This window comes from Bactrocera latifrons, unplaced genomic scaffold (assembly GCF_001853355.1).
Source record: "Bactrocera latifrons isolate USDA-ARS-PBARC rearing strain unplaced genomic scaffold, ASM185335v1 scaffold_171, whole genome shotgun sequence".
Taxonomy (NCBI): Eukaryota; Metazoa; Arthropoda; class Insecta; order Diptera; family Tephritidae; genus Bactrocera; species Bactrocera latifrons.
Window position 1 is genome coordinate 279538 of NW_017535197.1, and position 14806 is coordinate 294343.

The 14806-nt window shown below is 35.3% G+C and overlaps 4 protein-coding genes across 8 annotated transcripts; 2 read left to right on the top strand and 2 right to left on the bottom strand.

Annotated features, from left to right (window-relative positions):
* Window positions 1-1636: 1636 nt before the first annotated feature.
* Window positions 1637-5234, bottom strand: LOC108966959 (leucine-rich repeat protein soc-2 homolog). 5 transcript variants are annotated; one of them, XM_018930133.1, is made up of 5 exons: window positions 5062-5234; window positions 4718-4798; window positions 3777-4291; window positions 3131-3704; window positions 1637-3075 (listed from the first exon to the last, which is right to left on the bottom strand). In XM_018930133.1, the coding sequence occupies exons 3-5, from the start codon at window positions 4159-4161 to the stop codon at window positions 2205-2207; spliced, it is 1830 nt and encodes a 609-aa protein (XP_018785678.1). In that variant the 5' UTR covers window positions 4162-4291; window positions 4718-4798; window positions 5062-5234; the 3' UTR covers window positions 1637-2204. The 5 variants fall into 5 exon arrangements, with proteins under 5 accessions (XP_018785678.1, XP_018785677.1, XP_018785676.1 ...); XM_018930132.1 differs by having other exon boundaries at window positions 3777-4296; XM_018930131.1 differs by lacking the exon at window positions 4718-4798.
* An 836-nt stretch (window positions 5235-6070) lies between these two features.
* Window positions 6071-7052, top strand: LOC108966942 (putative lipoyltransferase 2, mitochondrial). Its single transcript, XM_018930103.1, has one exon. The coding sequence runs from the start codon at window positions 6266-6268 to the stop codon at window positions 6938-6940; it is 675 nt and encodes a 224-aa protein (XP_018785648.1). The 5' UTR covers window positions 6071-6265; the 3' UTR covers window positions 6941-7052.
* A 112-nt stretch (window positions 7053-7164) lies between these two features.
* On the bottom strand, window positions 7165-9560 carry LOC108966941 (tRNA (guanine(10)-N2)-methyltransferase homolog). The gene is made up of 7 exons (XM_018930102.1): window positions 9035-9560; window positions 8915-8977; window positions 8472-8858; window positions 8223-8412; window positions 7954-8166; window positions 7571-7769; window positions 7165-7503 (listed from the first exon to the last, which is right to left on the bottom strand). Exons 1-7 carry the CDS (start codon window positions 9098-9100, stop codon window positions 7167-7169), a joined length of 1455 nt encoding a protein of 484 aa, XP_018785647.1. The 5' UTR covers window positions 9101-9560; the 3' UTR covers window positions 7165-7166.
* A 305-nt stretch (window positions 9561-9865) lies between these two features.
* LOC108966943 (eukaryotic translation initiation factor 3 subunit A) lies at window positions 9866-14735 on the top strand. The gene is made up of 5 exons (XM_018930104.1): window positions 9866-10066; window positions 10231-11315; window positions 11384-12172; window positions 13164-14550; window positions 14608-14735. The coding sequence occupies exons 1-5, from the start codon at window positions 10018-10020 to the stop codon at window positions 14655-14657; spliced, it is 3360 nt and encodes a 1119-aa protein (XP_018785649.1). The 5' UTR covers window positions 9866-10017; the 3' UTR covers window positions 14658-14735.
* The last annotated feature ends 71 nt before the right edge of the window (window positions 14736-14806 follow it).

Below are 14806 nucleotides of genomic sequence, written 5' to 3' on the forward strand. Positions count from 1 at the left end.
GTGGAATGATTTTGGCTGCGGTCACCAATGATGCACTGGTAGCCATCGTATAAGCGTTTAGGTTCATGTGTCTCAAGATATCGTCAAAAAAAACCCTGACATCCACACAAATTTAGGTAAATCGTCGTTGACAGGGACCGAAGTTTAAGTATTTATAGAAATACGTATAATCTGAAATTTAACATATCTTACAGGCAATATTTAAATTTGATGTTTCAGCATGAATAATAATGTTTGTTATGTTTTGTTTATTAATTGCGCATATACATATATACTTTATATAAAATACTTTTTGTTGCATATTTCATCGCTTAGAACCTTTGCAGTGGTACTGAATTTATGTTTTGCACGGCAAATGTATATACACATGTATATACAAACAATACTAAAATATTTTAACTTACACTCACTTATACAAAATACAAATAACTTTTAAACATATTATTAGACAATTCCTTGGCGCTTGTGTTTACATTTTTTATGTTTATTTATATATTATTATATTTTAATTTTATTAACTTTTTTGTCTACGTTTTTAATCGTAGGATTTTGTTCAAAGTCTGCACAAAGATTTCCTAGTTTAAGTATTAGCAAAAAAAAAAAATATTTATGTACAACAAACAAGTGCATAAGCGGAGATTCAATATATACTAAGTATTACTGCTTTTCATTCTATATCGATTATATATGTATATTTCCACTTAAGATCTCAATACTTATTGAATTTTCTGTTCAACACACCTATTTTGTTCATAATCGTAGATAACATGGACATTGTACACTTATTTGGAATACATGTATGTATATATTTGCAATAACATTGGATTAATAGGGATTAATATTTATGTACATTTAGCATTTGCAAATGCTTTTAAAACAATATATGCCATACCATATAGTATTAAATGGGCAATTTATTTGAAAATATATTGTGGGTTAGAGAAAAAAGAAACGCAATAAATTTGCAACTCAATATAAGACTTCCTCAATAAATTTGAAGACATGTTCTTTCAATAACAAAAAGGAATTCTATAACAAATGTATTGCAAAATACTATATTAAGTGATTCATAAAAATATTACAACTGAACATAAAGTTTTGCTGAAAAATACCGTTGCAATCCCGCAAGTACCGACATTCTGGATGGATTTCACATTTGCTTGAAAATAACTTTGGTACTTTAGGTAGCGTGATCAGAAGTAGTCACTTTCAATGACAGCAATAGAAATAGCTAATTTGATTCAAATTAAATCTTTATTATGTATATAAAATACTTGTGGTACAGAACACAACACACATTAATACATTTTTAATTATACATTTAAATAGTTTTTTTGAATTTTGTATGCTATTATATGCATAAATTTGACTGCATAACAGCTATAGCTATAGTACTCGTTCGTTGAAATAAATGCATGTGTAGCCAATCCCTTTAAATACAGTCATTAAAAATAAAATTCCCAAACACAAATTCATGTTTCAACACACCGGAAAAGTATACATTTTGACAATTTTTCCCTCGATTTCATTCATTGCAATGTGTAACATAATTTAGGCAGTAATTTTTTGCTTCCTTAATAAACATAACACATTTTATATAACATTCACAAGCATATGTATGTATAACATTACTTCGTTTTTTTTTTTTTGTTTTTATATGAATTTATAGAACTTTATTTGTTTTAATTTAGAGTTGTTGATTCGTTAGTAGTTATACAAATAGTTTATATTTGTTAACAACTACACAATCCACTAAACAATCAATTTCTGAAGCATTTTTAAAGCTATATTTTGTTTCACCATCACACAATTTTTACAACAGAAAATATTGTTTACAATTCGTTTTCATTATTACTGCGAGTGAGTTGCGCATAGTAGTTGCAAGACTCCACTCGGCATATTCGTCGTTTTTAAGTTTCGTTTTAAAGAAATTTATAATTAATAATAATTGGTAGTTATGTTCTTCTTATTTTTATATTATTTTTATTCATTAACTTAGCGATGGCAACAATTGTCGGAGATGCACCATCCAATATTTGTAAGTAATAATCTCAAATGATAGTGCATTTCCAAGCACGACGTTGTTAGCGTCGCTGCGTATCCGCCTCTGCCTCCAACTGAAATTCTAAATAGCAATCGTTACTTGTATAAAATGTACGCCATTGTGTACTCCCACCATCGCTGACATATCCCAAACCGCTAACTCACATCTGCCTATAGGGCGAATGCATTTTCAACCATTGGAGTACTAGAGATGGGCCGCCAGCTTGTATTTCAGGTGGTATTGTGCTCAAAGGACATTTGTCAATGTTTAAGTATTTCAAATTTTGACAAAGTGCCAGCTCATAAGGTAGCTTTTCTAAACATGGATTTTGATTGATATAAAGATTTTCCAGATTCTCCAGCGAGCCAATCTCTTCTGGCAGGTACTGTAAATTGTTTTCGCTAACTGACAAATGAGTCAGATTGCTGAGATGACCAATACTGCGTGGCAGTATAGAGATCTGATTTGTTTGTAAAATTAATTTTTGCAATTCATGTAATAAACCGATTTCGTTGGGCAGTACTTCAATGCGATTCTCCTCCAGGTCGAGAATACGCAATTTTCGCAGATTACCTATGGTACTGGGAATCTTTTTGAGCATGTTGTTGGATAGTACCAAAATTTCTAGATTCTGCAGATTCATTATGTCATCGGGTAACTTTTGTAAAGCATTTGTGGCCAAATTCAATTCGACCATATTAATCCAAGTTCCTACATCGAGCGGTAAAGCAGTAAGCACATTTTCCTTCATATTGAGTTTTGTGAGGCCTTTGGCTCGTGAAAATATTCCATATGGTATTTTATCGATACGATTATRCTCCAGATTAATGCTGTAGACGTTGGTAAATTGAGCAGGCCCACCAGTTGGGTAACTCGTAAAAGAGTTGCGCGATAGTGTAATATTTGTAAGTGCACTAAGACTAGCTAATAGACCATCTGGTAGCTGTGTTATACCATTGCCCTCGACATTAAATTCATCCATGAATTTGCAATTTTTCAGCGATGCCGGAATGCTTGATAGTCGATTGTATCTGCAGAGAGAATGCTTGATGCATACATATTATTAAATTAACTATTTTTGCTTACCTCAAGCCTAATCTTACTAAGCTCTTCAAGTTGCCAATGGTTTCCGGTATGTCCAATAGTTCGTTGTGCTGCAAATCAAGTGCACTCAAAGTTACACATTTGCCTATTTCTTCTGGCAAATGTTCTAAATGGTTGTGAGAGACATCCAGTGTTGTTAAGTTTACCAATGCACCAATGGAGGAACCCAATTCTCGAATTTTATTTTCACGCAGACTCAACATAGTCAAATTAGTTAAATTACGTATATCGGCTGCCACAGCGACGATGCGATTGAAACGCAAGTAGAGCGTGGTAAGAGAACGCAGCCGATAAATCACCGAAGGAATTTCTGCAAGCTTATTGTGTCTTAAATCAAGTACTTTAAGCTGCCTACAATTTTGTAACGACTCTGGTAAAGAAGTTAGCGAGTTTTCGTTTAAAGCAAGTGTCTTTAAATGCACGAGACACCCTATTTCAGTCGGCAGTTGACTAATCTTGTTGCTATATAAATAAAGTTCTGTAAGATGAACGCAGTCTCTTACTGAAGTTGGTATAACTGTGACGGAGGACTTGCTTAGATCCAAGCGTTTTATACCTTAAACATTAATTGAAAAAAAATATATATATATAGAAAGAAATAATATATTATATTACACGTTATATTTACCTTCTTCCCGACAACGCTGAAGCGCTTTAACAACATCCTGATCAGCTTGTATTGGTTTACTTTTCTTTGTAGTTGGTTTGGGTTTATTAGATTCCGGGTGTTTCACCGTTACCATCTTTGGACGTGTTTCCGGTGGCATTTCGTTGTTATTTCCAAAATTACTACCGCTGGCACCGCTGCCACTGTGTGTTGGATTATTTGAAAGGTTCGTCGTTAAAACTGCGGCGCAGCTACTGCTGCTATTGCTGCTTCCAAAACAATGTGTGGTCAATACACCACCGCTACCGTTTTTCCCACTAACGTTCGTACTTTCCACTGCTGCTGCGTCTTCCGATGCCAAAGAGGATGATGATGCTGTAGCGCCGGCAGAGGAACAGAGGTTCATAATTTTTCCCAGCGTTGCGTTTGATGCCTACAGTTTGTTGTCCAAATTCGTAAGCAACAAGTCTTTGCAATGATCTCCTTTCGTAATTTCGAGTTTTAATGTAATAATTAATGACTCACTGATAACAGAACTGGGCTATGCAGAAAAAAGAAATATTTAGTCATGCGAGAAATAACAACGCAAAGAATTGAAATAGATATTTTTCAGATTTATGGAAACTTGTGCTGATATGTGAATAATTGACCAGTTGTGGTTCATAAAGACTATCCTTTTGCAGTTTTTACTAACGAAAACGGCGATTGGCATGAAATGCAACACCTTATACTATTCTAGCAAAACATTTAAATCTATATTGTCAGAACATATAAATAGTGCGTTTTTTTATGCATATTAAAGATAATTAGAATATTCAAAATGTTAAATTCTAGGACTTATGCTTTTATAACGATTTCCACCAATCGCAAATAAAATATATGTATATTTCTAAAAGGTAATTAGCGTACACATATATCTACTTTCATAGTTCTTCTATTCTCAAAAATATATTTACGCTTACATTATGTGGATTTTGAAGAACTTTTTATCTATATCTTCGGCGTTTGCTGTTTGATATTTGTTGGACTTCCGCCGGGTTATACTGCAATGTATTATTAATCAGTATGAAAGTATGTGCACAAGTGTGTACGCATCTTTGTCCGAGTTAAGCCCATTTAAATAACTTTGCAATCAATTTCGACAACCACAGACATTAAGTTTAAGTAGAAACAAACCTTATCACAAGAAGATATACAAATTAGAAATGAATGTGTAACGATTGCCAGTTTTTTACTTGATACACAAATTCTAACAAAGGACTTCGAAGAAAAATGTTTGATATGTAAATATTCATAATTAACGCACCAGTTTAGGCACAAATGTTACCAATATAGAACTTAATCACAATCCATTTCTATTTATATATTTGTCGGTAGATAGATTTCTCTACCTTATTTAAATAAACTTCTTTAAACTTTATTAGTATTATTTTAGTCTTGCAGAATGGTTATTCTTCCATAATTTGACATTTCTCTCTTTCATTCTTTTTTAAGGGTTGCTGCTTGCCTGATAAGAAAAGAACCAATGTCAAATTAAAATTATACCACTTTACAATGAAAAAAAGGAAAACAAGTGTTGAACTATTAATTTTATCACAATAATTTTTCTTATATTTTATAGAAGCCATCTCTGTTTAGTGGTACTTAGATTGTTGCTTACACATACATACGTCAAGTTTTCATAAACAAATTGCATGTATACCTTTAAAGATCACTTTTCATTCCAATATACTCTTGTTGTATTATTCTGTAAAAATTGCACACAAAAATTGATTTTTCATTTTATACGCATACTTCGAGTAGGAAGTTTTTTTCTCAAGAGTCATGTAAAACTATTAATTATAATGTATTTCATTCATAATTTAAATTTTTAATAAATTTTAGCAATCAAGTTATATTTTGTGCGAATAATTTGACACTTTATTTTAAATATCACTGAATTACTTTCACTTGTCTGCAAACAAATCTATCGTGTATCAAATAATTAGAGAATGTGAATACGAAATTTTTCGCACAAGAGTTTGCGAGTTTCAAGAGATAAGATTCTCAAAACGCATGCGCTGTAAGAACACAATTTTTAAACCCTATAATAAGACTGCCACAATCTTTAAAATCGTTTCTTTATTCTAAATTTTAAATTGTAGCCGTGACTACGCTGTTCGTAGAACTTCCCTCTGATCACCGAAAAGCATAAAAAATATAGAAATGAAATAATAGATTTGTTTAAATCTTATGTAAGAATTTGACAGTGTAAGCGCCTTATTATTGTTACTATCAAAGTGTTTTTTGATTGATTAAAAACAGATGTGAGCTTCAATAGTGTTATCAGCTGTTCTTTGAGCAAAAGGATGCCAGCTGATGTTAAATAAAAAAGGTATCACCAGGAGTAAAATATAACTATAGCATTTATATAAAAGTTTTTACTATACCACTAGTAACAAACAAATAAATTGTTAGAGAAAAGCAAAAGAAGGTAGCAGAATTTAAAGAATGTAGTTATAATTCAACAAATGATGAAAAAAGCGACTCCTTTAGTTACCATTGTAAACGCTGGTCATCATGGTTACGAATCGGGATTAAAACTGCAAAAACAACTAAGTAATCAGAAAGCTGAAGATTGGACCAATTTCCGTAATTATCTAATTTTGCAGCAACATGATCCAGTGTATACTATAGGTATACGAACGAAGAATTATTCAGACGCAGATGAACAACGTTTACGTAAATTGGGGGCAGAGTTTTTTCGTACAAATCGTGGCGGATTGATAACTTTTCATGGACCAGGTCAATTAGTAGCATATCCCATATTACATTTGCATCAATTTCAGCCGAAAATGAGATGGTATGTTGCTACATTGGAGAAGACTGTTATTGAAACCTGTCGCAAAATGGGCATTCCACAAGCTACTACTACATCAGATACTGGCATATGGGTAGGAAATAACAAGATTTGTGCAATTGGTGTACATGGCTCTAGATATGTTACAACACACGGTATAGGTCTTAATTGCTGTACCGATTTACGTTGGTTCGAACACATTGTACCATGTGGTATTGAAGGAAAGGGTGTTACCACATTGAGTAATGAGCTACAACGAAATGTATGTGTAGAAGAAGCAGCGAAAGTCTTTGTACGATGTTTTGCAGAGCATTTTAAATGCCAAATACAAGAAAATGTACAATGATTTTACTTTATATTCGTAGCTTAGGAAATAATATTGTATCATTGTAACATAATCTGTGTCTTATCGATATAAACGAAGTAAACATTTTACACATTGCTGGTAAGAAAATTTATCTAAATATATGGTCATTATCATAGGAATCTACCTACGTGGTTACAACATCGCTTTTACAGGCACGAGTAGAGATTACAGTTATAACGGGAAATAAAAAAAAGTGAAAGGAATCTTATTGAAACCGAGATTTATTTAAATTGTTTTTTGCCTCTTTGTTGTCTATAATTACTTTTCCTCTTTTTAGCGCCTCTATTCGACCAATTTTACGTTGCTCTGCTTTTCGCATGCGCCTCTCTGTGCGCGATTCTGGGGCATTATTAAAATACCGGTCGCGAAAATCGTACGAATTTGAAAGCTGGCATGAAAGTTGGGCACTGTCAGGTGTATTAATATCACGTTTTTCATAAGTCAGTAATCTACGAGAAGTTAGTCCTGAAAGTGGCTGTTCTGAATTACCGACCAAATCTAGGCTACTGTGTTGCGGTATCATTTCGCTCGTGTAGTCATCTCTAAAGGAAAAAAAATACTTATATAAAATCATTGCCAATATTAAAACAAAAAAATCATAAACAATACCTATGATATGGTAACCAGCACACCAAGCGTCCACCTAGTTTTAAGTGATGTGCGGAAAATTGAAGAAGATCGACATAAAGTTGATGTAAAGAATAATGTGAGGTAGATGGATAGTGGGGCATATCTTTAGATCGCGTGTTTTGCTTTGAAGTCGTCTTTGAATCTACTTTTTCAGTCGACTCCCGAATGCCATACGGTGCTGAATATGAAAATACATAAAAGCATACATATCATTAACAATTATAAAACCAATTTATTTTATCTCATTTACAAAATATATTATAATTTTTTCCAAATGCTCTTTCGATGTAATTATTTGGATTCTTCCCTTCTTTCAAGAGTATAAATTATGTTTAGTTTAGAAACTCGTACCAAGTACTTACGATCTGTTATAATGGCATCAAATTCAACTCCTTCTCGCCAAAGCGGGTTAGAGAAATCTGATATTATTACATCTATATATCGATCGCCACATCCATATTGTTCTAAATTGGCACGCACTCTTTCATCCCTTTCACGAACTTTTTGTGTAATTCGACTTGGGCGTGAACGGCCGTGGAGCATCATAAAATCTATGTCGGCTCCAAGGACATAACCTGTAACATAAATGTAAATGTAAAAAACTCTTGAAAATAGCTTTAATTTTACCTACCGCCAAACTTTGCTGCACTCACCAAAAGAGATCCAGTTCCTACGAACGGATCCAGAACTAAGTCACCATTTTTAACGAGAGCTTGATTTACCATTAGTAGACTCAACTGGGCATCCATACTAGTGTTTCCAATAAATTTACGTTTTTTAAGGGAAAGTTGCTTAATGAGATCTCGCTGACCATTGGCAACCTTTAATAAACAAACAGTTAATTATAACAAAAAAGAATATCTAATAAAAACAAAGTTACAAGGCGCCCAAAAAGTATATCGTCTGGCTCAGAAGGAACTGCAGTTGGATCTAGGCCATAAAATTCAATATAACACCACTCTGTTTGAGGTGTTTTCAAATCGACTTCACCTCGAAAAGGTAAGTACTCTAGTGTCTCAATTTTTTCCACTTTTTCCTTTTGCGAAATGTGTTTGTTATAGGTCTCAACAACGATTTTGAATGATTTTTGTCTATATGGATTTATAAAGTTTTCTTTGGCCTTTATACTATCTTGTAATTTTTCATGGAATATTTTTAGGTTATTTGCGTGGCCCCATAGTTCATATATACTGCGCAGACTAACAGAGCGCGAAGCAAATTTAATAGCTGATTCTTCATTGGCAAATTCGACAATCCAAAATGGTTTCTGTTTACCAAAAGAAATTAGAAACTTATAAATTATGTTTATAAAAAGCTTCTTACCAGTGTATTGTCATTTAATTTTCGATGCTTCAATCCAAATAACTTAATGATTGAGTTGAATTCCTGCAGAAGTGTTCATATTAGATAAAATATTGTACTAAAATACATGCAACCACTTACGGCAACACGGAAATCTAAATGTTCTTGTGCAAACCACAAAATATATTTCTTCCAACTGCTTGTCATTTTTAAAATTTAATTAATTATGAAGTAAATATTTAAGTTTTGGTTTATTTCTGGTTCATTGTTTACTAGTTATGTATCGATAATTAAAATGTAAAATCGGTCTTCCTGTCGAAACAGTGTTGGCGACACGTTGTGTAACGGAGTATAGTTAAGCTTCTTAACAAGCTTCAGAGGAGTGACTCCGACATAATCAGCTTAAGGAATCGCCGTCTATGAAATGCGATGGACGGGATAAGGACGGACACGACTAAGTCCTTTATATACTGACTGAGCGTTTATCAACAATCCGCTTCAGAGCAAAATTTTTACACATAATATTGATTTGTCAGTAAAGACTATTAATCATAGATAAAGACTGTTTTTATTTCACGGGTATTAGATAACCGTTATTTATTTCCACCATCGGTTTTTATTTCCCTATTTTATTTCTTTCGTGCTCTGAATAATTATCAAATTTAATCAAATACTACTAAATGCATTTACTACAAATGAAGTAGAACCCTGTCCACGTGGTTATTTTACGATCCACAACTTTCATCTTCTAAAATCGTTGCTTTTCAAAATAACAGATATTGGTTTAATTTACAAACATAATGACAAATTTTATGTATACAAAAACATATTTTACATAAAATTAATATTTACATACTAAAAACATACGAAAGGACACTCTGTGCAACTTTATTAGACTTTTAAACTCAGAGGAATTACTTTGAAATGTAAAAATGTCTAAAGAGGCGTAATTCAATGCAACCCTGAGTAAATGTCAGCTCGGCCATTTTGCCGAATTTCGACGGTGCATAGAGGCAAGCAGACGAACTTCACAAATATTCTGCTTCAAAACCGCATATTATTTGCGAAAATAATTGAAAATTAGCAGTTTAAGTGATTGGTTCTAAATATTTGATAAAATAATCATGGCGCGCTATACTCAACGTCCGGAAAATGCTCTGAAAAGAGCGAATGGTAAGTGCATACAAATGTGTATAAGACCATGCTGCCGAAGTCACAGATTTTGCAGTCGTGGTAAACGTGACGATGCGCTGAAATGTCACAATACATACACATACATTTGCAGATATTAATACAGATTTATCCAAAATGATTTTACTTTATATCTATCTATACAGAATTCATTGAAGTTGGAAAGCCTTTGCGTGCTTTGGACACCCTTCAGGAGGTATTCCGTAACAAGCGCTGGAACTATGCCTACTCCGAGACCATTATTGAACCACTTATGTTTAAGTATTTATACTTATGTGTGGAGTTGAAGAAATCCCATATCGCTAAGGAGGGTTTGTTCCAATACCGCAATATGTTTCAGCTGGTGAATGTGAATTCTTTGGAAAATGTAATTCGAGGATATTTGCGTATGGCCGAAGAACACACTGAGGCCGCTCAGGCTCAGTCGTCAGCAGCAGTTGCCGTTTTGGAGTTGGACGATCTGGACAATATTGCTACACCTGAAAGCATTCTAATGAGTGCCGTATGTGGTGAAGACGCACAAGATCGTTCCGATCGCACAATTCTATTGCCATGGGTAAAGTTTTTGTGGGAGTCTTATTGTCAGTGCTTGGAATTGTTGCGTGTGAATACGCACTGTGAAGCCCTGTACCACGATATTGCTCGCATGGCATTTCAGTTCTGTTTGAAGTACAATCGCAAGAGTGAGTTTAGACGTTTGTGCGATAAGTTGCGAAAGCATTTGGAAGATATTTGTAAAAGTACTACCCAAACTACTGGTGTCTCAATAACTAAACTTGAAACACAACAGTTGTGTTTGGATACAAGGCTTTATCAATTAGATTCGGCTATACAGATGGAGTTATGGCAAGAGGCGTATAAGGCCATTGAAGACATCCACGGTTTGATGGCATTGTCAAAGAAAACGCCAGTACCAAAAACTATGGCAAATTATTACCAGAAATTAGCAATGGTTTTCTCCAAGGCTGGAAATCAACTTTTCCACGCTGCAGCATTGTTAAAGCTTTTCCAGTTGACACGCGAATTGAAGAAAAATTTAACAAAGGATGACATGCAACGTATGGCTTCTCATGTCCTTATAGCAACAGTTTCGATCCCACTCCCTTCGGCTCATCCAGAATTCGATCGTTTCATTGAAGCCGATAAGAGTCCACTAGAAAAAGCTCAAAAACTAGCTGTGCTACTCGGTCTTCAACAACCTCCAACAAGGGCCTCTTTAATTAAGGAAGTTGTAAGTATAAGTAATATATGTTTTATTTTGCATCAATTATTAAACCCTATTTCTAAACTAATTTATAGGTTAGGCTAAATGTACCGCAGTTAGCTTCTGAAGAGTTCAGAAACTTATATAACTGGTTAGAAGTTGATTTCAACCCCTTGAATTTATGCAAGCGTGTGCAAACTGTCATCGATGTTATTGAAAGCGCTCCCCCAGAGAACAACTTGTTGGCACCTTATATAAAATCGTTGAAAGATGTCACAATTATGCGATTGATTAGAGAAATTTCACAAGTTTATCAGAGTATTGAATTCAGCCGTTTGTTACAATTAGCATCGTTCTGCAATATTTTCGAACTCGAAAAGTTGTTGGTCGAGTCTGTGCGTCATAATGATATGCAAATTCGAATTGATCATCAAAAGAAATGTATTTACTTTGGAACTGATTTAACCGAGAGTCAGAGGGAAGATCACCCCGATGGTCCAACATTACAGTCCATGCCTTCAGAGCAAATACGGTCACAACTGGTTAATATGGCAACTGTTTTAAATCGTGCTGTATCGGTCGTCTATCCAAATCGTGAAAAAGATCAGCGTGCCAAACTTCGGGCTCAGATGGTATATCACTATCACGAGATCAAGGATCGGGAACATCAACGTATTTTGCAACGTCAAAAGATTATCGAAGATCGTAAAGAATTTATTGAAAAGCAGAATAACGCACGTGAAGAGGAAGAAGCACGTCGCTTGGAAGAAGAAAGTCGCAAGGCGAAACTTGCCGAGCAAAAGAGACTGGAGCAGGAGAACGAAGAGCGTGAGAGAAAGCGTCATCAAAATGAAATTGAAGCAATTATGGTCAAGAGCCTAAAGGTAAGTCGAAATAAAATATCCTTTTAATTTTCTTATAAATTCTGGCTTACACATTGCACATTTTGGGTCGGCTTTAGTATACCATCCCACGATTTCGGGGTTAAAAGTAGTGTGGTTGGATAGGCTGATGCTCCAGATTAAGAAAAAATATAATTGTTGCCGCCGAAAACTTATAGTTTTCGAGATATTTGCGTTTAAAGTTGAACATTTTGCAAATTTTATCTTGCAATTTCTCGATTTATAGTAGTTATTTATTCCATACTATGCACTTACATTTCATTACATGGTTTCTACATATTTATTTTTCAGTGATTATTTAGTTATTTGCTTAAAATAAGCATTTTATATTTAATACAATTTTCATTCCATGCACAATAACAAAAGTGTTCCTTGTTGCCATAATTACACATTTATCAAACAAATAAAAGTGAATATAAAAACTCAAACGCAGGAAACAAATACCATCTGAAATAAAATTTCCATTGTAATAAAAAAAGTTTTAAGGCTTATATGTATGTTTAATTGTATATAATAATTTAACAAAAATATCATAATGATTATTTGCAATATTTTTTCTCCAAATATATTCAAAAATTAAATTGGAAAAATCTACACAATTATTATCACCAACGCAAAAAAGGAGTTTTACTCAAAAAAAATCTGACACACCCCGGTGTGGGATCGGCCAGGATTACCTGCTTATTTTAAGCAAATAACTAAATAATTACTGAAAACAAATATGTAGAAACAATGTAGTGCAGCGTAAGTGCATAATATGAAATAAATAATTACTAGAAATCGAGAAATTGCAAGATAAAATTAGCAAAATTGTCAACTGTAAATGCAAATATCTCGAAAACTATAAGCTTGCGGCGGCAACAATTATATATTTTCTTAATCTGCAGCGTCAGCCCTGTCCAAATCATACCACTTTTAACCCTGAAATCGTGGGATGGTAAACTAAAGTTTCCCTCACATTTTTTTTTTTCAGGATAAAATGCAACAAATTTCGCAAACCGCGCGCGGTAAAAAGATGCTTTCTAAATTGGATGAAGAAAGTCTTAAAAAGTTGGATGCGGAACAAATCGCAGCTAAGGAATCTGAAGAATTGCAACGCGAACGCAAAGAATTGCAGTCGAAGCTCAAGTCTCAAGAGAAAAAGATCGATTACTTCGAGCGAGCTAAGCGAATGGAGGAAATACCTCTTTTCGAAAAATATTTGGCCGAAAAACAAGTTAAAGACAAAGAGTTTTGGGAAGCACAAGAACAACAACGCATTGAGACCGCTATTACAGAACGTAAAGACGCTGTCGCACAACAGGAGCGTTTGAAACGCATGTATGAGGATCGTGATGTCTTCCTAGAGGCCTTGAAGAAGGAACGTGCATCATTATATGTCGAAAAACTAAAGAAATTCGAAGTCGCTTTGGCCGAAGAACGTAAGCGTTTGTTAGCACATCGTTGCGAGATGCGTCGTCAAGAACGTCGTCGTCAATGGCTTCGTGAAAAGGAAGAGGAACGTATGCGCAAAGAAGAGGAAATTCGTAGAGCAAAGGAGGAGGAAGAGAGGGCTATTGCTGAAGCTTTACGCAAGGAGCGTGAAGCAGAAGAAGATAAAAGACGTATTCAATATGAGAAACAACGTGCTAAGGAAGAGGAAGCTGAGCGCCGTATACAGGAAGAACGTGAACGTTTGGCTCGTGAAGTGGCTGCTGAAAATCGTGAAAAGGGCGGTGATAAGGATCGCGATCAATGGCGACGAGGTGATCGTGGCGAACGTAGTGAGAGAATAGAACGTGGTGATCGTATCGAACGTGGTGTCGAACGCACGGAACGCGGAGAACGTGGTAACGCTTCTAACACTGAATGGCGTCGTGAGCGTCCAGAACGCGTTGAACGTGGCGAAAGGATCGAGCGTGCTGAACGTCCAGAGCGTGGCGATCGTTTTGAACGTAAGGAAGGTGAAAGTGGCGGATCCGACTCATGGCGTGTACGTCGTGATCCCGACCCAGCAGCTCCTCGTGCGGGTGGTCCCGGAGCTGGACGTGATAATCGCGAAGCACGAGACAGCCGTGACGGTGGAGATAAGTGGCGCCGCGGTGGTACTGGAGCTGGTGGCCTTGGAGGCGCTCCAAGACGCGATGATCGGGAAAGTCGTGAGGGCGGTGGAAATTGGCGAGATGCGCCACGTAATGATCGCGATCGCGATAATCGAGATATGCGCGACAATCGCCGTCGCGATGAACGAGGTGATAGGCGTGATCGTGACCGCGGAGCTGGTGGTGGTGGCAAAGATTCCGGAAGTTGGAGAATGGAGCGTCCTTCTGGTCGTGATGACAAGGAAAGAAATGCTCCCAAACGCGAACCTCAAGAAAAAGGTTAGATAATTATTTGTCTTTTCTTTGTTGAATTATTTTTAATTGTGCCTTTTGCAGAGAACAAAAGTGGAGATGATGGCGAGTGGACTAATGTAAGGCGCCGTTAAGTGTGGGCGCACAAGTAAATATGACGTTAACAATAGGCCAGAATTAAAACAAATATTTCGATAAGTAAACGTGCAAAATCAACATTTGCGAGAAACGTTTGCTGAGATCCTACATCATAAATACTTACAGATTGAACTTCGTGCAGTTG

Excerpts from the sequence above, each read along its gene's own strand:
- LOC108966942 (XM_018930103.1), top strand. The coding sequence starts at position 6,266 with ATGATGAAAAAAGCGACTCCTTTAGTTACCATTGTAAACGCTGGTCAT.
- LOC108966943 (XM_018930104.1), top strand. The coding sequence starts at position 10,018 with ATGGCGCGCTATACTCAACGTCCGGAAAATGCTCTGAAAAGAGCGAAT. Across the intron at positions 11,316-11,383 it reads CCTCTTTAATTAAGGAAGTT|GTTAGGCTAAATGTACCGCA; the intron begins GTAAGTATAAGT and ends ACTAATTTATAG. Across the intron at positions 14,551-14,607 it reads ACGCGAACCTCAAGAAAAAG|AGAACAAAAGTGGAGATGAT; the intron begins GTTAGATAATTA and ends TGCCTTTTGCAG.
- LOC108966941 (XM_018930102.1), bottom strand. The coding sequence starts at position 9,100 with ATGACAAGCAGTTGGAAGAAATATATTTTGTGGTTTGCACAAGAACAT. Across the intron at positions 7,770-7,953 it reads TGATGCCATTATAACAGATC|CACCGTATGGCATTCGGGAG; the intron begins GTAAGTACTTGG and ends TTTCATATTCAG. Across the intron at positions 7,504-7,570 it reads TGCTGGTTACCATATCATAG|AGATGACTACACGAGCGAAA; the intron begins GTATTGTTTATG and ends TTTTTCCTTTAG.